The 23,851-nt window shown below is 37.1% G+C and overlaps 2 protein-coding genes across 2 annotated transcripts in view; both read right to left on the reverse strand.

Annotated features, from left to right (window-relative positions):
* Window positions 1-23,529, reverse strand: part of LOC136252787 (serine/threonine-protein phosphatase 6 regulatory ankyrin repeat subunit B-like) — a 40,622-nt gene extending 17,093 nt beyond the window's left edge. Inside the window, exon 1 of the mRNA XM_066045354.1 lies at window positions 23,488-23,529. Coding sequence (XP_065901426.1) covers window positions 23,488-23,529 — 42 coding nt within the window. The remainder of the gene's footprint in view (window positions 1-23,487) is intronic.
* LOC136253260 (leucine-rich repeat serine/threonine-protein kinase 1-like) overlaps window positions 1-23,851 on the reverse strand; it is a 172,045-nt gene that overhangs the window by 52,294 nt on the left and 95,900 nt on the right. The gene's annotated exons all lie outside the window — the stretch shown is intronic.

Genomic DNA, 23,851 nt, shown 5'->3' on the forward strand with positions numbered 1-23,851 from the left:
ACCGCCATATGGTAGTTTTGATATATAAATGCCCATAGCATCACATTCTAAGCGCTCTGTAATTTCAGTTGATCATTTTAGTAACTCCTGTGCTTATCTTGTAGTGGACACACCCTTAAGCAAATAAGAACAGGGATAGCCGGTCCCACATGGACTATCGCACAGTTAGATGATGTAATCGCCTACTTTCGGAGTGTTGATAACAAACATTGTAGATGATTCTTCAAAGTGATAATGGCACTACTAATGAAGACAAACAGTAAGGAGAAGGATTATATAGGTTGGCGTGGCATGTTGCTACTTTTTTACTCCTTGAAACAGTGACCTCGTGTCTGTATGTGTATGTGCACTTGCTCAAATGCTTGAAAACCAGACTTGGTGATCATCGCTTCAACTGTAAACACGTTAGCGATTTTTATTGTAACTTCTTTGACCAGTCCAATGACTACACTGACAAGCCAGTTGGGTGATTATAAGTAGTCCTTGCCTGTAAAGTAATGAAATTTCACATTTGGTTTCTCTTAGGTTGATTTTTGCACTTTAAAGTTATATAATGGCTTTGTGGTTGCTCTTGTGTAAACAACAACTCAATAATTAAATTCCTTGTTTTGTAGCGAGTAAATTGATATATAGTTTTATAGGTATGATGTGCAAGTTATGGCAGATTAGAAGCAGTAGATTGGAGGCCTCTACAAATTTGGTGGTAAGGGAATTAAATTCTATCCATTGTGCTATACTAAGTATTGGTAAAACCAGGAACGAGGAAATAGGAAACAGGAAATGAGAAATGGGGAAATGGAAATCCCTTATTGCAGAACACATTTCATTTGTCATTGAAGGAGCAGAATTTCTCAAGACATTAATGGCTGAAGTCAGTGACTGCTCTATTAGAGTAGATATGGTAGGTAGCAAATATACTGCCACTACAATAATTAATAATGGAGAAACAGATTTAAATTATGATTAAATTAAATTCATAATATATCAAGACACACGATAGTGTGTCGTGCGGCCCAAGAAGCCGGCGCGCCACACCGTGAGTATATTAACAGGAAGAAAGAAAACGCAATTTTCACACCTATGTAGCTCTGTGATCCCTTATCCGATTGGAACCAAATTTGCTAGAGACGTGCCGCCCAGTTAGGGGAGTCTACATACCAAATTTGAAGAAAATCGCTCCAGCCATTTCCGAGATACGAGCGAACAAAATTTCGTTTTAATTTCTTGGTTTTTTTCTTCTTCTAATTCTTCTTCATTTCGCACACTTCGCAAAATCCGCCATAAAACACGAATGCGAGCTCGGATCGGGCTGAAATTTGGCACACTTAAAGGGCTCATTAAGGCGGATCTCTGTACCAACTTTGGTAGGAATCCGATGAACATTCACGGAGTTATAACCGATTATTTGCGTAAAATAAGGTCGAAGGTCTGTCACGCCTACAGGGTAAACCCCTTGGAGGAATCAGTTGAAAATTGATATGTAGATGGAGCAACTATCGTAGGAGTGCCTTTTTGTGGTTTGAAAGGATTCGGAATAAAGACCATGGAGATATGACACAAAACCCAACCTGTGTCAAAATTACGCGATCGATTTTTATGAATAAAAAAACTATTAGTTTTCGTGTCTACCAGGCAAACCGCTTAGAGCAACGAGCTGAAAATCAGTATGTAGCTGGAATAATCATCATGGAAAGTTCTTGCAGTAGTACAGAAGAATCGGATTACAAATCACTGAGTTATGATTCGAAAGGCAACTATGTGCAGCAAATGCGAGATCGAGATACTCTAATAGAACAGTCACCCTAATAAAGCATTCAGCTGCATGTATAATTTACTCAGTTATATTACATTGCAAGTTATTCTGTAGGGAATTCAGCTACAAACAAGCCACCCTGTAGTCAGATCAGCTAGAAGAAGGTACATAATAGAGAGTTCAGCTACAAAGAAGCCATCATGTAGAGAGTTCAGCTGAAATAAATCACCCTGTAGAGAATTCAGCTACAAACAAATTGCCCTGTAGAGAGATCAGCTAGAAGAAGTTACCTTATAGAGAGTTCAGTTACAAAGAAACAATCATGCAAAGAGTTTAGATGCAAACAAATCACCCAGTACTCAGAAAGTTCTGCTATGAACAGATCACACTATAGAGAGTTCAGTTAGAAACAAGTCATCCTGTAGAGAGATCAGCTAGAAGAAGTCACATTGTAGAGAGTTCAGTTACAAAGAAACAATCATGCAAAGAGTTTAGATGCAAACAGATCACCCAGTAAAAAGTTCCGCTATGAACAGATCACACTGTAGAGAGTTCAGTTAGAAACAAGTCATCCTGTAGAGAGTTCAGCTAGAAGAAGTTACATTGTAGAGAGTTCAGCTACAAACAAATCACCCTGTAGATAGTTCAGCTAGAAAAAGTCACCCTGTAGAGAGATCAGCTAGAAACAAGTCACCCGTAGAGAGTTCAGCTAGAAGAAGTTACATTGTAGAGAGTTCAGCTACAAAGAAACTACCATGTAGAGAGTTCAGCAGCAAACAAATCGCCCTGTAGAGAATTCAGCTACAAACAAATCACCCTGTAGAGAGTTCAGTTAGAAACAAGTCACCCTGTAGAGAGTTCAGCTAGAAGAAATTACGTTGTAGAGAGTTCAGCTACAAAGAAACTACCATGTAGAGAGTTCAGCTGCAAACAAATTGCCCTGTAGAGACAAACAAATCATCCTGTAGAAAGATCAGCTAGAAGAAGTTACCTTGTAGAGAGTTCAGCTACAAACAAATTACCCTGTAGAGGGTTCAACTACAAACAAGTCACCCTGTAGATAGTTCAGCTAGAAGAAGTTACATTGTAGAGAGTTCAGCTAGAAACAAATCACCCTGTAGATAGTTCAGCTAGAAACAAGTCACCCTGTAGAGAATTCAGCTACAAACAAATCACCCTGTAGAAAGATCAGCTAGAAGAAGTTACCTTGTAGAGAGTTTAGCTGCAAACAAATCACCCAGTAAAATGTTCCGCTATGAACAGATGACACTGTAGAGAGTTCAGTTAGAAACAAGTCATCTTGTAGAGAGATCAGCTAGAAGAAGTTACCTTGTAGAGAGTTCAGTTACAAAGAAACAATCATGCAAAGAGTTTAGCTGCAAACAAATCACCCAGTAAAAAGTTCCGCTATGAACAGATCACACTGTAGAGAGTTCAGTTAGAAACAAGTCATCCTGTAGATAGATCAGCTAGAAGAAGTCACTTTGTAGAGAGTTCAGCTACAAAGAAACCACCATGTAAGAGAGTTCAGCTGCAAACAAATCACCTGTAGAGAGTTCAGCTAGGAACAAGTCACCCTGTACAGAGATCAGCTGGAAACAAGTCATCCTGTAGAGAGTTCAGCTAGAAGAAGTTACATTGTAGAGAGTTCAGCTACAAACAAATCACCCTGTAGATAGTTCAGCTAGAAACAAGTCACCCTGTAGAGAGATCAGCTAGAAACAAGTCACCTGTAGAGAGTTCAGCTAGAAGAAGTTACATTGTAGAGAGTTCAGCTACAAAGAAACTACTATGTAGAGAGTTCAGCAGCAAACAAATCGCCCTGTAGAGAATTCAGCTACAAACAAATCACCCTGTAGAAAGATCAGCTAGAAGAAGTTACCTTGTAGAGAGTTCAGCTACAAACAAATCACCCTGTAGATGGTTCAGCTACAAACAAGTCACCCTGTAGAGAGTTCAGCTAGAAGAAGTTACATTGTAGAGAGTTCAGCTACAAGAAACTACCATGTAGAGAGTTCAGCAGCAAACAAATTTCCCTGTAGAGAATTCAGCTACAGACAAATCACCTTGTAGAAAGATCAGCTAGAAGAAGTTACCCTGTAGAGAGTTCAGCTACAAACAAATCACCCTGTAGAGAGTTCAGCTAGAAACAAGTCACCTGTAGAGAGTTCAGCTAGAAGAAGTTACATTGTAGAGAGTTCAGCTACAAAGAAACTACCATGTACAGAGTTCAGCTGCAAACAAATTGCCCTGTAGAGAATTCAGCTACAAACAAATCACCCTGTAGAAAGATCAGCTAGAAGAAGTTACCTTGTAGAGAGTTCAGCTACAAACAAATCACCCTGTAGAGAGTTCAGTTAGAAACAAGTCACCCTGTAGAGAGTTCAGCTAGAAGAAATTACGTTGTAGAGAGTTCAGCTACAAAGAAACTACCATGTAGAGAGTTCAGCTGCAAACAAATTGCCCTGTAGAGAATTCAGCTACAAACAAATCACCCTGTAGAAAGATCAGCTAGAAGAAGTTACCTTGTAGAGAATTAAGCTACAAACAAATCATCCTGTAGAGAGTTCAGCTAGAAATAAGTTACACTGTAGAGAGATCAGCTAGAAACAAGTCACCCTGTAGAGAGTTCAGCTAGAAGAAGTCACATTGTAGAGAGTTCAGCTACAAAGAAACTACCATGTAGAGAGTTCAGCTGCAAACAAATTGCCTTGTAGAGAATTCAGCTACAAACAAATCACCCTGTAGAGAGTTCAGCTAGAAATAAGTTACACTGTAGAGAGATCAGCTAGAAACAAGTCACCCTGTAGAGAGTTCAGCTAGAAGAAGTTACCTTGTAGAGAGTTCAGCTACAACAAATCACCCTGTAGAGAGTTCAGCTAGAAACAAGTCACCCTGTAGAGAGATCGCTAGAAACAAGCCACTCGTAGAGAGTTCAGCTAGAAGAAGTTACATTGTAGAGAGTTCAGCAGTTTAGCTGCAAACAAATCACCCTGTAGAGAATTCAGCTACAAACAAATCACCCTGTAGAAAGATCAGCTAGAAGAAGTTACCTTGTAGAGAGTTCAGCTACAAACAAATCACCCTGTAGAGAGTTCAGCTACAAACAAGTCATCCAGTAGAGAGATCAGCTAGAAGGGTCACCTTGCAGAGAGGTCAGCTACAAAGAAATCACCCTGCTTCATCTTTTCTTCTTCCTGTAGTAAAGAAAAAATGACAGGTTAAAAAGCCCTAAAGTCGGCCATAGGTCAGCTTTGGGGTATACAAATACATAAAGAAGTGAAATCTAATCCAAAACAGCCAAGCTGTAAAAAAGGAGGTGGCGGCCAAGAAATGGCTGTGATGGTAGGTTAATGGTAAAAATTTAATAACAACAATTCAGGTGAATTTTGTGCCAAGACCAAGGGGCACCAAATTCACCTGAATTGTTGTTATTAAAATTTTTACCATTAACCTACCATCACAGCCATTTCTTGGCCGCCACCTCCTTTTTTACAGCTTGGCTGTTTTGGATTAGATTTCACTTCTTTTTGTATTTGTATACCCCAAAGCTGACCTATGGCCGACTTTAGGGCTTTTTAACCTGTCATTTTTTCTTTACTACAGGAAGAAGAAAAGATGAAGCAGGGTGATTTCTTTGTAGCTGACCTCTCTGCAAGGTGACCCTTCTAGCTGATCTCTCTACCGGATGACTTGTTTGTAGCTGAACTCTCTACAGGGTGATTTGTTTGTAGCTGAACTCTCTACAAGGTAACTTCTTCTAGCTGATCTTTCTACAGGGTGATTTGTTTGTAGCTGAATTCTCTACAGGGTGATTTGTTTGCAGCTAAACTGCTGAACTCTCTACAATGTAACTTCTTCTAGCTGAACTCTCTGCAGGTGGCTTGTTTCTAGCGATCTCTCTACAGGGTGACTTGTTTCTAGCTGAACTCTCTACAGGGTGATTTGTTGTAGCTGAACTCTCTACAAGGTAACTTCTTCTAGCTGATCTTTCTACAGGGTGATTTGTTTGTAGCTGAATTCTCTACAGGGCGATTTGTTTGCAGCTAAACTGCTGAACTCTCTACAATGTAACTTCTTCTAGCTGAACTCTCTACGGGTGGCTTGTTTCTAGCTGATCTCTCTACAGGGTGACTTGTTTCTAGCTGAACTCTCTACAGGGTGATTTGTTGTAGCTGAACTCTCTACAAGGTAACTTCTTCTAGCTGATCTTTCTACAGGGTGATTTGTTTGTAGCTGAATTCTCTACAAGGCAATTTGTTATTGTTATTAAAATTGGTCTTGACCTGAATTGTTGTTATTAAAATTTTTACCATTAACCTACCATCACAGCCATTTCTTGGCCGCCACCTCCTTTTTTACAGCTTGGCTGTTTTGGATTAGATAATATCATTCATAGTATCATAATTAAATTCATAATAATTATTGTTAAATGTATGTATCAGTGTAACTACTAATAGAATGGTGATTGTGTACAAATTTTGATGGTAGATAATGCTGGAAGTTCAAGTTAAAGTGACTGCTCTATTAGAGTAGATATGGTAGGTAGCAAATATACTGCCACTACAATACATGCATGAGAATCTCAAATGACATAAAGGCTTAAGTACGTATGTTGCTGTGCATGTTAATTCAGATGGTCGCATTGATGGTATGTCTCCTGTTATCACTTAGTATCATGTTTAGCACTTCAGTATGAGCTTATTAATTTTATTTATGATTAGCTGCTGTGCGTGCATGAGCAGTCACTCATATTCCCAACTTTACAATACATGCCAACCTACTTCTACAATGTAATTTATTATGTTGTAGTGGCAGTACAATTATTATTCTAATAGAGCAGTCACTTCAACTGAAGCCGCTAATACTGCCAGGGTGATCGGCATTATATCCACCAATAGAATTTGACTAAAACACTACTATATACATGTAATCGTCATTCTGTTAGTAGTTAGATGCATTAATGATAACATAGCTGTTAATAAATGTTATAAAACATTCTAATAGAGCAGTCACTGCTACTTCAGCTATCAATGTTTTGAGGAAATCTGCCCCTTCAATTACAAATGAAACATGTTCTGCAGCAAGGGAATTCTGTTTCCACTATTTCCCCATTTCTCATTTCCCGTTTTCTATCTTTCCTCATTCCTAATTTTACCAATACCCTGCCATATATACTGCAGTACCCAATTTTACAAGCCTATTGTACTCACAATTATGCTCAATATACCTGTTTGTCCAAGTGTTTCTAGTAAATTCTCATTTTCTGTTATACTGTTAAGGGTGATACCATACAGTGGGACACTTTTAAAGGTTTGATTTTTGCAAACTAACTTTGAAAATCATGAATTATGGTATTGGCTCATATTAGGGATCATGAAGAATTGGGCTTTTCTGGCCAAAAATATCACCTTAGTATATAGAGTGGCATAGCACCAAAAAGTGGACATTTCGTGCACTTTGTGATACAATTATGAAACTTTCCACACAAATTGTGCTCCTCATGACATGTTTTTTGATATAGAGTCATTACAGATTTGACTTTTAGAGCCATTTTTCACTGAAAATTAATCATTTTTGTCTTTGTCTTCCTGAGGAATTATTTTACACTGTAAAACGTGGTATCAAATTAAAGGTGTTGATCTAAGAACTATATTGACTTTTGTTTGAAGTTCGTATCTCATTCCACTACAAAGTTATGGTCATTTTTCTCTAAGTCTTTGCCCTTGGGGTGTAAATTACTAGTTGGCAAGCAATTCATAGAATTTCATGGTTGTAATTTTACTTCAAATAAAAGCCGAGTAGTTCATTTTAGCAGCACCTTTAATTTGAAACTGTGCAAAATGATGCCTCAGAGAGATAAAGACAAAAACGATGAATTTTCAATACAAAATGGCTGTAAAGGTCACTAAAGGTCAAATAAGTGATGGCTCTATATCCCAAAAATGATGTCACAAGGAGTACAACTTATATGGAAAGTTTCATAATTGTATCAAAAATGGCACACTATATGCTGCTCTACTATCCCAAAACCAGTCCCACAATACATACATTGGATCTTGGCAATATTGGTGAGGTACAATCAAGCCCGAAAATGTCTTCAAAGTGGCCAAAAATGTTTTCAAATAATAGCTACAAAATTTTTAATGTTTAGCAGAATTTTCTACTGGCCGGCTAACTGCTTACCTGCCTGATGCCTTCAGACAAGTGTAACTCAATAACCGTTTAGGTTACCAGCTTGATTTTTTCACTGTTAGATGTCACATTAGCTAGACTAATGCCTTTTGGCATAATGCAGTACCTACAGTGTATGCATGATGGACTTACCTTTGTGTTCCATCACTTGCCTTTATCAGTGCAAGGTGTTAATTCGTGGTAGTATGTGTGACTTCTTTTCTGCAGACTATCACGTTATTACAAAAATGGTCCATGTTTTCTAAAGTAACTGGAATGATGTTTCTCACATTTTTCTTCATTGGTATGGACTGAACATGGCTGAAAACAAAACGTAATGACACTTCTCTTTCTGTAATAATTGATTGTTGGGGCATGCGATTAGGCATATTGCATGTCAGACAAGCTCTTCCTTTGCAGTATATATACATAGGTCCACCAGCCATAATTATGTTACAAAAAAAGTAAGCAAACAAGTATAATACCGTAGTCAGACTTTTATCTGAGTAGGTTCTTTTAGAAAAGGTGGACTTTTTTGCATTGTATGATGGAGGATTACATGATGGTGGTTGAAGCACATTCAACATGCAAAGCATGCTGAAACTGGGAGGTCTGGGGGCATGCTCCCACCAAAGGAAATTTTTTGAAAATGATATACTAAAAGGTTGAATTTGGTGGCATTTCAGTCAGTAAAATAATTTTTTTTAGGTAGCAGATTCAAGCTCAACCAGCTATATTGATGACATCTAGCAAAGTATCTCTACTGCTACTGTAATTATACCATATTTGTCTAAATGTATTGAAACATCACAGCATAGGCGGTGGAAAGGGGGGGCTAGGGGGCTGAAGCCCCCCTCGGTCTGGAATGATATCACACCGAAATTAACTTTCTTGGAGTGGGGCTGAAAACCGTGATAAAGATCAAGATACTCTAATAGAGCAGTCACTCTAATAAAGTAGTCAGTGTGTAGCGAGCTATGTAAGGATTTTTATGTAGTTTATCAGCTAAAAATGGTAGCTGTTGAGGTGGAAAGCTCTTGTCAGTTGGTTGTGACCTTTTTTTAATTAATTAATTTTTTTTTTGGTCTCACCTTACCAAACTATAGAAATAAGTCTGGGTCAGCCCAGCCCCCCCTCATATCAACTACTTGCTCCGCTGCTGCATCACAGTGAGTATTAATTGGAAAACCTGAGCACTCTCTTAGCTTAGCAGGGGAGTGGAGCAGGCCAAAGAGTGTTTTAAGGCAATGAAACTTACATATTTCATGGAGTTAAAGCGGATATTATTCATGGTGTTCTGGCTCCCCTACCCCTATTTTTTCATATTTTAATGAAAGTTCCCATTTAGATGATTTAAATATGTTTTTGTCAATAAATTTAGTAGTTATATAATGAAATGTAAATGTCAATGCTCTATTAGAGTGATCGTTCTATTAGAGTGCATGGTTCACTGCTCTATTAGAGTATCTCAACCTTGCATTACAAGCACTGAATGAGCTACCTGGAGCACTTCATTTAGTTTGATATTGCTACTTATTAGAGGCATGTACAATGGAACCTGTCTATAATGGTCACCTTGGGACCAGATATATCTGGCCTTTATATACAGGTGGCTATTAAAGAGAAAACCTGCATAAGGTGGTCAGCAGCATTTTTGAGCTACGACCATTATAAATGTGTAATTATTAGCTAAAAGGCTCGCACCAACAGTAATGCAGTAAATATTTTACTATTGTTAGTAGCTACAGAAAGGGAAAGGTGAGCTTGTTATGAATGTTGATTATAGCTATTGAATACATTTAAGTAATGAAGCCTAATACATTATATAGCATTCATTGAAAGGCAGGAAGTGGGATAATTACTTGGTGCATTAGTTGAAATGGTGCCATGGTGCCAGACAGTTGGCTTAACAAGCCACCATAAAAGGTAGTGACTGCTATATGAAGGACAATGTTATGTATACAGTGATTCATAGGCAAATTGTTGGTTGGCCATCAGTGTTGGGAGTTAGATGATATCTAAACCAAACCAGCCAAGCTGTAAAAAAAGAGTAAGGCCCCCAAAAAGGCCAGGATGAAAAAAGATGTGAAATCCAAGGTGGTGGCCAAGAAATGGCTGTGATGGTAGATTAACGGCAAAAATTTTAATTACGACAATTCAGGTGAATTTGTGTTGCCTCCTCCACTATAGGATTCGGCACCAAATTCACCTGAATTGTCGTAATTAAAATTTTTTGCCATTAACCTACCATCACAGCCATTTCTTGGCCGTCACCTTGGATTTCACATCTCTTTTCATCCTGGCCTTTTTGGGGGCCGCACTCTTTTTTTACAGCTTGGCTGTTTTGGTTAAGATATCACTTCTTTTTGTATTGCAAGCCACAAAGCCAGCCATTAACTGGCTTTGGTGCTTCCTTCTAATTTGTTTTTTTTCTTTTCTGCAGGAATATTGGAACAAAGGAAGAAATGTCGTCAACAGTTTTTTTGTCTGATTAAAGATATTTGTATATTTAACAATGAAAGATGATTTTGTTTCCAACACATATTTCTACAGGGTGATTTGTTTGTAGCTGATCCCTATAAGGTAACTTGTATCCAGCTGATATCTCTACAGGGTAACTTGTTTGTAGCTGATCTCTCTACAGGGTGATTTGTTTGTAGCTGAATTCTCTACATGATGGTTTCTTTGTAGCTGAACTCTCTACAAGGTAACTTTTTCTAGCTGATCTCTCTACAGGGTGACTAGTTTGTAGCTGAACTTTCAACTTGATGGTTTCTTTGTGGTTGAATTCTCTACAAGGTAACTTCTTCTAGCTGATCATTCTACAGGGTGACTTGTTTGAAGCTGAACTCTCTACATGATGGTTTCTTTCTCTACAAGGTAACTTCTTCTGGCTGATCTTTCTACAGGGAGATTTATTTGTAGCTGAATTCTCTACAGGGTGGTTTGTTTGCAGCTGAACTCTCTACATGGTGGTTCTTTGTAGCTGAACTCTCTACACAAGGTGACTTCTTCCAGCTGATCACTCTACTGGGTGATTTGTTTCTACCTGAACTCTCTACAGGTGATTTGTTTGCAGCTGAACTCTCTACATGATGGTTTCTTTGTAGCTGAACTCTCTATAAGGTAATTTCTTCTAGCTGATCTTTCTACAGAGCAATTTATTTGCAGCTGAATTCTCTACAGGGTGATGTGGTTGTAGCTGAACTCTCTAAAGGGTGATTTGTTTGTAGCTGAATTCTCTACTGGATGGTTTCTTTGTAGCTGAACTCTCTGTAAGGTGATTTCTTCTAGCTGATCTCTATACAATGTAACTTCTTCTAGCTGATCTCTCTACAAGGTGATTTCTTCTAGCTGATCTCTCTAAAGGGTGATCTGTTCATAGCTGAACTATCTGCAGGGTGATTTGTTTGTAGTTAAACTCTCTACAAGGTGATCCTTCTAGCTGATCTCTATACAGGATGACTGGAACTCTCTACAGGGTGATATATTTGAAGCTGAAATCTCTACATGGTAGCTTCTTTGTAACTGACTTGTCTATAAGGTGATGTCTTGTAGCTGATCTCTCTACTGGATGACTTGTTTCTAGCTGATCTCTCTATAGAGTTATAACTTTCTCTATAGAGTTATAACATGTTTTTATAGCTGAACTCTTTACAGAGTGGCTTTTTTGATTGACTACTGAACTTTCCAGGTACACGGTGACTTGTTTGTACTACAGAGTGACTTATTTGTAGCTGAACTTTCTACAGAGTAACTTAGGCCAATGAAACTTGATTATCAGTTTCTCGCTCAGATTTTTGAAAATTTGATGCGGGTGGTTATTATTCATTATTCATTATGCACAACACACATCCAAACATGAAGATTTCTGCCAAAAAACAGTGAGATCTACATTGATTACTCTTGCATTAGCTAAAGTACTGTATGTTACTAGAATATTCAGCTAATTCTGTAACTCCTAAACAAGTGATTTTTCCATTAGAGTATAGCTGATTGCTCTATTAGAATAAAAGTGACTGCTCTATTAGAGTATTTCAATGTGAAATACCAATAATGAAAGTCCATGCGGGTGTATCAAAAGCATGCGGGCGATGACGCGAAACTGCTAATCAAATTTCATTGGTCTTACTTGTAGCTGAACCATCTACGCAGTGACTTGTTTGTAGCTGAATTCTTGACTTGTTGTAGCTGAACTCTCTACAGGGTGACTTGCTTGTAGTTGAATTGTCTATAAGATTAACTCTTTGTAGCTGAACTCCATACAGAATAACTTGCAATGTAATATAATTCTATAATCGAGTAAGTTATAAACGTAGCTGAATGCTCTATTAGGGTGACTGTTCTATTAGAGCATCTCGTTCTCCCATATGCTACACGTACATATGCTACACGTAGTTGGCTTTGGAATCATAACTCAGTGATTTGTACTCCAATTCTTCTGTACTACTGCAAGGACTTTCTATGATAATTATTCCAGCTACACACCAATTTTCAGCTCATTTCTCTAAAGGGTTTGCCTAGTAGGCGTGAAAACTAATAGATTTTTTTCATAAAAATCGATCGCGTAATTGTGACACAGGTTGGGTTTTGTGTCATATCTTAATAGCCTTGAACTGGATTCGTTTCACACCACACAAAGGCACTCCTACAATAGTTACTCCATCTACATAGCAATTTTCAGCTCATTCCTTCTAGCGGTTTACCCTGTGGGCGTGACAGACTTTCGACCTTATTTTACGCAAATAATCGGTCATAAATCCGTGAATATTCATCGGATTCCTACCAAACGTGGTACTGCAATTCGCCTTAATGAGCCCTTTAAGTGGTCCAAATTTCAGCCCAATTGGAGGACCGATTCGTGTTTTATGGCGGATTTTGCAAAGTGTGCAAAAAGTAGAAGAAAAAAATGGAGAAAAAACCCAAAGTTTGGCCGCTCGTATCTCGGAAATGGCTGAAGCGATTTTCTTCACATTTGGAATGAGGAGTCCCCTAGCTAGCCGGAACTTCTGTAGCAACTTTGGTTTCAATCGGATAAGGAATCACGGAGCTACAAAATTGCATTTACTTTCTTCCCGTAAAATTAATCTAATCAAAAACAGCCAAGCTGTAAAAAAAGGAGTGCGGCCTTTGAAAGGGCTATGGTGAAAAAAGATGTGAAATCTAAGGTGGCGGCCAAGAAATGGCTGTGACGGTAGGTTAATGGTAAAAATTTTAATAATGAAAATTCAGGTGAATTTGGCGACGCTTGGTCTTGGCACAAAATTCCCCTGAATTGTCGTTATTAAAATTTTTACCATTAACCTACCATCACAGCCATTTCTTGGCCGCCACCTTGGATTTCACATCTTTTTTCACCATAGTCTTTTCAAGGGCCGCACTCCTTTTTTTACAGCTTGGCTGTTTTTGATTAGATTTCACTTCTTTTTGTATTTGTATGCTCCAAAGCCGGCCTATGGCCAGCTTTGGGGCTTTTTAACATACAATTTTTTCTTTACCACAGGAAAAGAAAAAGATAAAGCAGATTTTTAACTCATTCTGATTTTATCAGTAAATGTACAAATTATATATATATATAATACATATATGTGACCCGGTCTGCGAAAAGGGCTCTTATAGCCTTTCCAATTGCATGTATATGGTAACCCATAACTTGACTGGTGAATATGGTACAAGCCTACAATTTGGTCACTCAACAACCCTAACCTGGCAGTAGCTGTGGGTGTAAGTACATGGTGATAGCGTTAGTAGATTAGGAGTTACGATTAGCCAAACATGGATAATTGGAAAGGCTATAAGAGCCCTTTTCGCAGACCGGGTCACATATTTATTACATGTCAATTAATTCCCACAGGATAATTTGCAGCTGATCTCTCTACTGGGTGACTTGTTTCTAGCTGAATTGTCTATAAGATTTACTGTTTGTAGCTGAACTTCATACAGAATAACTAGCAATGTAGTATAATTCTTTAATGGAGTAAGTTATAAACGTAGCCGAATGCTCTATTAGAGTGACTGTTCTATTACAGTATCTCGATCTCGCATTTCCTACACATAGTGGGGTTTCGAATCATAACTCAGTGGTTTGTAATCCGATTCTTCTGTACTACTGCAAGGTCTTTCTATGATGATTATTCCAGCTACACACCGATTTTCAGCTCATTAACAGCTACTTAAGTATAAGATCCCAGTGTGTCTCTGTTGAAAACCACCAGTCAGATTGCCTACCTGTAATCTCTGGTGTTCCCCAGGGAAGCATTCTGGGTCCTTTGTTTTTCCTGATCTTTATAAATGCTCTTCCATCTACCATCATATCTCAACTACTTGAATTTGCAGATGATACAAGTGCTTTCGGAAAATCATTTCCATACTGGACATACAGCAGCTTCAAGAAGACCTCAACTCTTTATTTAATTGGACTATTAGCAATCATCTGTCATTTAACCTCTCTAAATTCATATTCATGAGCTTCCATCATAAGTTCAACTCTCAGTACATCATAAATGACCATATAATCAATGAATCATCCAGTTGCAAAGACCTAGGGATTATTTTCACTAACTCATTGTCATGGAGAAAGCATTATGAAATGATTTCCTCTAAAGCCTACAAGTCACTTGGACTGGTACGCAGAGTATTCAAGGATTCGCATTGTCCTCAGGCTAGAAAATCCCTAAACATATCATTAGTGAGATCTAAATTGCTATACTGCTCCACATTGTGGAGACCTTATTTGTTGAAAGACATAGAATTAATTGAGAAGGTACAAAGGCGTGCTACTAAATTCATACTCACTGATTACACTTCAGACTACAGGACTAGATTGACCCAACTTGGTATGTTGCCATTGATGTATATTTATGAAATATCTGACATCCTCTTTTTCATCAAATCACTTAAAACTCTTACAGATAAGTTCAATATCCTGAACTATGTCAGCTTCAATACTGGTTCTACTAGATCTTCTGGAATCAAACTACACCACAAGACAGCCCATACCAATGCAGCTATGAACTCCTATTATTTCGCCTACCTAGACTATGGAACTCTTTACCAATAATTGATCATACACAATCACTAACTGTAATAAAACAGAAATTGAAGAAATTTTTATGAAATCATTTCCTAGCTAACTTTGACAATTCACCCTGTTGTTTCCATTACCTTTGTCCCTGTTCCCGTTGTTCCAAGAATCCTGCATCTAACAATTTTAACCACTTGTAACTAAGTATGTAGATGTTAGTGTATAGTTATTTTTTAATGCATGTTAGGCTATCAGTGTAGGTCACTGGTAGACCCTCAGAATTATTATTCTGTAAAGCATTATTATTATTATTATTATTATTACTAGGACCGCGTCACATACAACCAAGTACATACACCAATGTTGCAACCTACCCATTGGGCAAGTATAAACAGTGCCATAGGAAACACTTAGAGCAGTGTGCGTGTACCTGTGGAAATGATATATATGCATGCATACGTACACAGTCAAGGGAGTTTAACTGGCATCAGAAAACCACAATACTAAAACACAACCTACACAAAAACCAAGTTAAGTTAGCTATATTGAAAGTAACTATATACTGTAGGTGTGACATGTCTCTGAAGATGACTCAGCAGTGAAGTGAGGCTATGCAGAATAAGGGATATGATGAAGGCGCACAATTAGCAATTGATCCCAATCAAGCCAATATGGCACAACAGACTCTGTTGTAACTAGAGGCCACTGGTGATGTACCAGTATATCAGCGGTGTGGCATTGGCACAGTGATTACAGTCTATAATATTATGCATACAGCCATGCACAACATACAGGAGATAGTTACACATTGTTGTATATGCAGCACTGCATCGGCTCTTGAGCTATTACAGACTCACAGTAGAGTAGAAGTTAAGCCGAGTCGAGTGGAAAATAATTCCAGCCGCTAGCAAGCCAGATGAAGGATGAAGATGTATAATACAATTACCGGTACAAGTATTACATTACTCATTACCTTGTTGTTCCAGCTGGTTGTTTATGAACGTATCAGCTGGTATCCCAACTGGTCATCAGTTGGTTGTTCACTGCATGGCGCCTGGAGCGCATATCCTGCACACAAAATACACAGTTACAAACATTTAAACATACTTGTAATGTTGTTGTTTACCAGTAAAGTGGCGCCTGGCCTCTCTGCGGACGTTTACTAATCTTCTCCTTCGAGCAATCTGTAATTAAACAAGGGCGTGGTGCCAGGCGTTATATAGAATTACATGTATGGTAAAGTCATCAGCATGAACAGGCGTACTTATTATACGGTTGTGCCTTCATTCACAGGCGAATCTATCCCCGCATAGTTCATGTCTCTAGGCCTCGTAGTTTTCTCAAACATTATTTATTATTTATTTATTTATTTCATTCATTATTAATGACGTAATTTTACCGCATTTCGTATTATTCTTAGTACTTGGTTGTATAATTATCATTGCTCTTAGAGGTTTGCCTGGTAGGCATGAAAAGTAATAGTTTTTTTATTCGTAAAAATCGATTGCGTAATTGTGACACAGGTTGGATTTTGTGTCATATCTCCATGGTCTTTATCTCGATTCTTTTCAAACCACAAAAAGGCACTCCTACGATGGTTACTCCATCTACATAGCAATTTTCAGCTCATTCCCTCAAGGAGTTTACCCTGTAGGCGTGACAGACCTTCGACCTTATTTTACATGAATAATCGATCATAACTCCGTGAATGTTCATCAGATTCCTACCAAAGTTGGTACTGAGATCCGCCTTAATGAGCCCTTCAAGTGTGCCAAATTTCAGCCCGATTGGAGCACGCACTCGTGTTTCATGGTGGATTTTTCGAAGTGTGCAAAATGAAGAAGTACAAGAAGAAAAAAACAAGAAATTAAAACGAAATTGTGTTCGCTCGTATCTCGGAAATGGCTGGAGCGATTTTCTTCAAATTTGGTATGTAGACTACCCTAACTGGCCAGCACTTCTCTAGCAAATGTGGTTCCAATCGGATTAGGGATCACAGAGCTACATAGGTGTGAAAATTGCGTTTTCTTTCTTCCTGTTAATATACTCACTGTGTGGCACGCCGGCTTCTTGGGCCGCATGACACACTACCGTGTGTCTTGATTATTTTTGTGGTAACTATGTAATATAACGAAATATAACTCAAGTTACTTTACTTACAAATGCAACACGTTACCTAGGTAACATAGTTACTGTAACAAATCTAATATTATGTAATATTATTACTACAAGTAACAAATTTATTAATCTTGTTAGTAATCCACTAAGTAATGCCTAGCCACAACGAAGTAATGAAGCCTATACTGAATAAAGCTTATTCGCCAACTTCTCACTTACAACCAAAATTTTCACATTTCCCAACAACGCAATCATGTCACATTATAAGGTGGTAGTTTCACACATGACAGCTTAAGGCTGTGGACACAAAGTAATATAATATGTAATATTATTATATTTAGTTTATTTTATGGGTAAAATGTAACTGTAACTAAATAGTTCAGTTGCAAGTAATATGTAATATGTAACTAGTTACTTTTAAAAGTAACCTGCCCAACACTGTTGGTCATTATATACATTAGACAGGTGACTGCTTAATGCAGACCACAATGCATACATTTGTATGGGAAAATATTTGGGACCTTGTGACCATGGCCGTTATGCAAAGGTGACCGCTTAATCCAGGTGACCATAACACAGGTTCCACTGTAGCTAATGGACTTCGCTACTGAAATTAGGACTTGTCTACTAAAATGGACCTTTTGGTTAAAATTATGAACCTTTTTTGCTAAAATTGTAGACCTTTTTCCAAGAGAATGGTTCTTCAGACCACTCCAAACCCCCTAGCTATGGGCCTAAAAGTAGAAGGATAATTAGGAATTTTAAAGTTGGATTAGAGATAACAAACAAATAAATAGTGAAACAGGGAATAGTTAAAATGTAGTGAAACAAGGGAGGTTGCATATACCTGCAGATAAACTAGTGAACATTTAATCCCTAATTCAGTCATGGTTATAGACTAAAGTATAGGGATTAAACGTCCACTAGTATATCTGCAGGTATAGGCAACCTCTCGTGTTTCACTAGAATTTTGCTATTCCCTTGCTTCACTAATCTAACTTTGAAATTTCTTCTACTTGTACAAATGAGAACAAAATTTCTTAGTATTATGGATAAACAATAAAGTGATAGTCAAGGTGAAAATTACCTAATTACAAGTTGAGGTGAAAAATGGCAAAACAGACTGTATTGTATGGAAGGGCTTTAGTAGTAAGGAACTGAAGGAAGAAGCAGTAGAAGCGATCCTCCTGCCAAAGAACCTTTGCCAAAATCAATGCCTATAATAGCTCTGCTACTGTATATATGAGTACCTCTTAACTAAGGGTAGCATCATAGTGTCTACTGGTGATCAGCATGAGGCACAATCTTCCAATACTTGGCAATACAGCAAGCAGAGGTTGCTGTGGAAAGTGGAATTACATCAGTGATGCAACATGTACTTTTCAAAGATGGAATCTGGTATGTAAGCTAATCAATCACAGAAGCTTTCTCCCATGGCTAGACGTAGGGCTCAAACAAATAGCCGAATATTCATTGAATCACATCCAAATAATAAATCAACCAGCGATTATTCACACGTGATCATTATACAGTGGCATGTGATTAGCTGTCAGCAATTAAGACATGCTAACAAAAGGAAAAGACAGTGGTGACAAAATGAAGAATTAAAATTAGCATTAGCATTATTATTGCTGAAGATGCACCAATGCCATGGTGAATTGACTTCGTACAGATTTGTGGCTTAGTCCAGGTAGCTAGTTACTTCTACTTTGTTATAAACATTTTCTATCACAATATCACTGTTGGTAATCCTTTCAGAAAGGGCACTAAGCCATGTCTGTTTTTTCTCAGTAATATATTCATGGAAACCACAAACCTGTTTGTGGTTATTTATAGGCTTCTTGGTGGTGGCCACCTTAAATACTGGATTGCATTCATAGCAATTAAACATTACACCGAATATCTGAATAATTTTGCAACAGCTAAGTGAATATTCGAATACAGGAAACTACTGTTTGCGGCAGTCGCTGGAACCAAACTACGCACTCTTGGTCTATTCCTCATGATGTGTGCTATAGAAAGCTGTGTTTACCATCCTTATCTGCCAGGTGGGACTATTTGTCAGTGTGTGCTCTTCGAGACATTCGTCATGCTGGTTCTATTAAGTTTTCAAACTATTGTACATACAACACTATGCCTATGCGTAGCCATAATTTTACCCTCATACCCCCACCTTCATCAATCAATGCTAGACAATACTCTTATTTGTCTGTGTTAGTTTTGTGTGGAACAAAGTACCAATCAGTAGTCTGGGAATTGAGAGCCGTTCTGTTTTCACCACGCTATTTACAAACATTTTTGTTGTAATTTTTAAATGTAATTTATTGTTGTTGATTTGTTGTTTTGTAGATGTAATTATAATAGTTGTTGTTTTGTTTTGTAAGTGTTATTTTGTGTGTGTTTTGTTTAGTGGTTGTATGTGTTTTGTATTAGGACAGTACCTTGTACAGGCTTGCCTTTTGTGCTGTTTTTTCCTTCGTGGTAAATTGAAAATAAATAAATAAATAAATACTATTTATTTGAGCCTTAGTTAGAAGTTGAAGCATCTAGGTATGCTGAATAATAAGCATGGATCAGATGAAAGCCAAGTGGATACTGTGTTGCCAAACAAGAAGTAATCTTGCAGCAGCTGTGAGTGAATGGTGTGTTGAACAACACATCTACAGTGATGGGTACGGCAGAAGTTATTATCCGTAATGAAGATGGCTATCTACTGAAAAAAATGGTGATCCCATTGTGATCAGTACATACTGAGCAAAATCCCAAATGATGTGAATAAACTTTGTTAAAGAAAAGTTACAACTTATATACACCTATCAAGTTTACATTTTGAAAAAAAAAGACCCTATAATCTGTCTATGACATGAAGGTAATCATAGAACGTAAGGAAATTCCAGATGACTTGGTTATAAATTGGTGCCATACTGGTATCCATTAAATTCTGTTATTAGTAACTATACCATGAAAGCAGAAGGAAAGAAAAGTGATGTAAATGCTGGCATAGCATGACTCAGCGGGAAATCCCTACTTTGGCATTGAACAAAATGATTGTCACAACATGCCAATGTGGGGATTTTCCTACAGAGATATGCTGTAAATACAATCATTCATCTCTTGTTTCATTATTTTTTATTGCTTGGGTCCCTACTTTATTTAAATAATTTAATAACTGAAGGACTCATCTTTTTCATTATCACTAGGCACTTTCAAATGTGACCAAATTTTGGAAATCAGTCTTAATGCCACATGTGAAATACACAGAAATCTATAGTTTGCTGTGTCACCAGTAAAGCACTTGTGCACCTGCTAAAATATTTCACAGAATTTGTAGTAATTCAAGGTACTGACTAATGATTCTATTCTAATCATTGTAAAGCTGATTGGTATGTAGTTTTGAATGCCTCATTTTGATCATAAATATTTGAGTTGTAAAATGTGACATTAAGGCTGATTTTCCATATATTGATAACAAGCAATGAAGTTCCTAAGCTGGAGGCATTCAGCAGATAAAAGGGAAATTTTGGCAATGAATGTTGCACAGTAGAAAAACAGTCATATACTTGGATGTCATTATTGGGCACCTAGTCCAAGAAAAAGTAACCTATTGTAGACTATGTTCACTGTAAAACTGCTGCTGCAGAAAAATTAAGCAGCAACCGCGTAATTGCAAAAACTTGTGAACATGATATTTTTGAGTAGTTGACTGCTTTATTAGACTATAACTGTTGAAAAGAAATGGTCACCAGCACACACGTGAAACTTTTACAGTGTATTTATATGAAAATGCCAATTGTGTCCAGGTAGCCTAATTGAAAACAATCATTTGTGGAAGGATTGAAGGTAGGATTTTGAATTGCCAGCTTCACAGTACATCTGCCAAAACTACTGGTATCACATAAAATAGTGTTTATATAAATAAAGCAATTACCATAGTAACATTTCAACTGTGATGGAGAGGTGAGAAATTAAGGCTATAATTACTGTATATAGTCCTAATTTAGTGAAGAAAATGATGGCTAACTGGCTGGGTGTTTGCAATAGAAAATCTTCTGACTTCCTTGGAACTAATTTACCTGCTAAAACAGTAGGTGAGTGACTTAGTATGGATACAAGCATTGTTTGTGTACTGCAGCACTCAAAGTTTTACCTGTTATGCTCATAATTGTGCTCAACATTTCTATTGCCACTAACTAGTTTTCATTTTCTGATTGAGTAATATTTCTTACCTGTGAGCCACTGTTAAGAGTGATAGGAAAGTCATTATGCTCTAAGTAGAGATCAAACGTTTCTACAAATATTTGAATTAAATTTTGGATAATATTCCAACTTGTATTTATGTAGACTCTTAACTTTACAAGGTGGTATAGTATTGAAATAGATTAACCACACCTGATATGTATCTGATTTAACACAGTTAACTCACAAAAGAACAATCAGACTATTCACTTGAAATCTAACAAATAACTGAATAACAAAAATGAGCCATAGTTGTTAAAACCAGCAAAGTTTTGGATTAGATGTGTATGTATACATAACATAAAATTTATACTACTACTGAATAGAATACTTCATAAATTTTATTGAAATATAAATAAGCACCTGCCAAATTACCTATTATGCTATATTGCACTGCTCAAATTTTTAGCCTATTACACTCATAACTATGCTCAACTCGCAACTATATATGTTGTGTTGCAGTCAATCAGTGGCCATACACAATAATGTTCATTGTGTTCGGTGGTAATGAAACTCACAGGGATTATTAATATTACCATTAATGTCTTGGGTAATAAAGCTACTATGGTATGTACAACTATAATGAATACAATTGTCTCCATTCAGGGAAAGTATTTTGCAGTGCAAATCTAATGCATAGTGACAGTGTAGTGTGTTTTCTAATGTTGTAAGTGGTACAGTGCATGCTGATGGAACCATCACCACCAGGTAATTTACTGGTGTGCTTGTGGTTCAATGTGGTGTATTCAATTCTTCCTGAATCAAAACAATTCAAAATAAAAGTGTGTTATACTGGTACGAGCCTACCAGTACCATCAAGCTGATTGCTCAGTTGGCATCTCCATCCTGCTTTAGAGTGCGATGTGACAATACAAGGGCTCCATCTAGGTGTCTGTCTATAATTTACAAAATATAGATCCTAATTTGACTTCCTACCTTATCTGATATATGGTTCTAAGGGTATATGTATGGTTGACGTTTCAGCAATATAGCAACCAAGCATCTTTGTGTAGCTGCTCTCACATCATTTGAGCTATCCTGCATAAATAGGTTAACTATCAAGCTTCATGCTGGTATGGTTAATGATCAACAGAAAAGTTGCCAATTAGGGCAGACATAGCCCTTGTACACTATCCAACCCCAACCACAATCGTGGTGGAATATCAGGCACTCTGTAGTGCTGAAAATAAATAAACACAATGCTGAAGAAAGAAGAGTGGATGGTTTGTATGTATAAAGGTGAGTGAAGTAAATTAATTGCTAACAATTGTCATTGTCTGGTTTGCTAATACTTCTTATTTGTGAGTGACTGTTAAGAGTGATAATGATTTTCAACTTTAGCTATGGATCAAATATTTATTCAAATATTTTAATTAATATTTATAATAATTATTTTGATAATATTCTTGTCTGTGGATATTTGACTTTACAAAATGGTACAGTAGTGAAATAGGTTAAACCACAATTGATATGTATCAGATTTTAACATAGTTAGCTCACAAAAGAACAATCAAATTATTCATTTGAAATCTAAAAAGTATTTGAATAACAACAATGACCATTAGTTTGAGCCATAGTTGTTATAAACCAAGTAAGTGTACATAATTATATGACTGCTGTGTTAGAGTCACTGATTATTTTATTAGAATGTGCTAATTTCAAGCATTTTTGCTAGGCATGAGGCTATTATGCTCCAAAAATTGAACATTATGCTTTTCAGTAGTGCTCAAAAAGTCATCTATTATGCTTTTAAGAATTGCCCATTATTCCCAAAATTATTCCACCATAATTTGCTAATAATGCCAGTTTAATGCTGTATCAGTCCATTTTCATTGATGTTTAAGCTTCAAATAGTCTTGAATTCCTTAGCTGGTTGCAGTATTAGAGTATTTCATTTCAATGTGACTGCTTTATTAGAGTAAATAATATTCAGTGACTGTTCTATTAGAGTTTCTGACTGCTCTATTAGAGTATCTCAATCTTTTTTAATGGAATTGTGCAATCTGTAGATTTTCCTACTGTTAAAGCTTTATAATCACCTCAAAGTGCTAGCATAATTCCAGATTGCCACACATACCTATTATGCCCGAAATTATGCTGGCATAATTGCTGCATCCCTAATTTTTGCAGGTAATAATTTATCACCTAAAGTACCTAAAGCTTCAAGTATTATGTTTAATACCTTAGGCATTTTATTACAGGTATGCTCAAATTGTGCCGACATAGTAGGTTGGAGTCTAAAATGCAAACATTGTTGAAAAATCTGTAATCCTCTAACAGAACTATTGGGAGAATTGCAAAATTTAGGCTATTGTACCTTCATTGTATTTTCACTGAACCTTGAATCAAAAAAATATGAAATACTAGCCACTATATTATTGTTTGTGTAACTAGTTTTATGGTCCATATTAACTCACCTTGTCAACGGCACTAACATCTGCTCCTGATCTGATAAGCAAATCCACTACTTCAACATGACCTTTACCAGCAGCAATGTGTAGCGGAGTCATCTGATCCTACAATAATACACAAGAAATGTGATATGG

This window comes from Dysidea avara, chromosome 4 (genome assembly GCF_963678975.1).
Source record: "Dysidea avara chromosome 4, odDysAvar1.4, whole genome shotgun sequence".
Taxonomy (NCBI): domain Eukaryota; kingdom Metazoa; phylum Porifera; class Demospongiae; order Dictyoceratida; family Dysideidae; genus Dysidea; species Dysidea avara.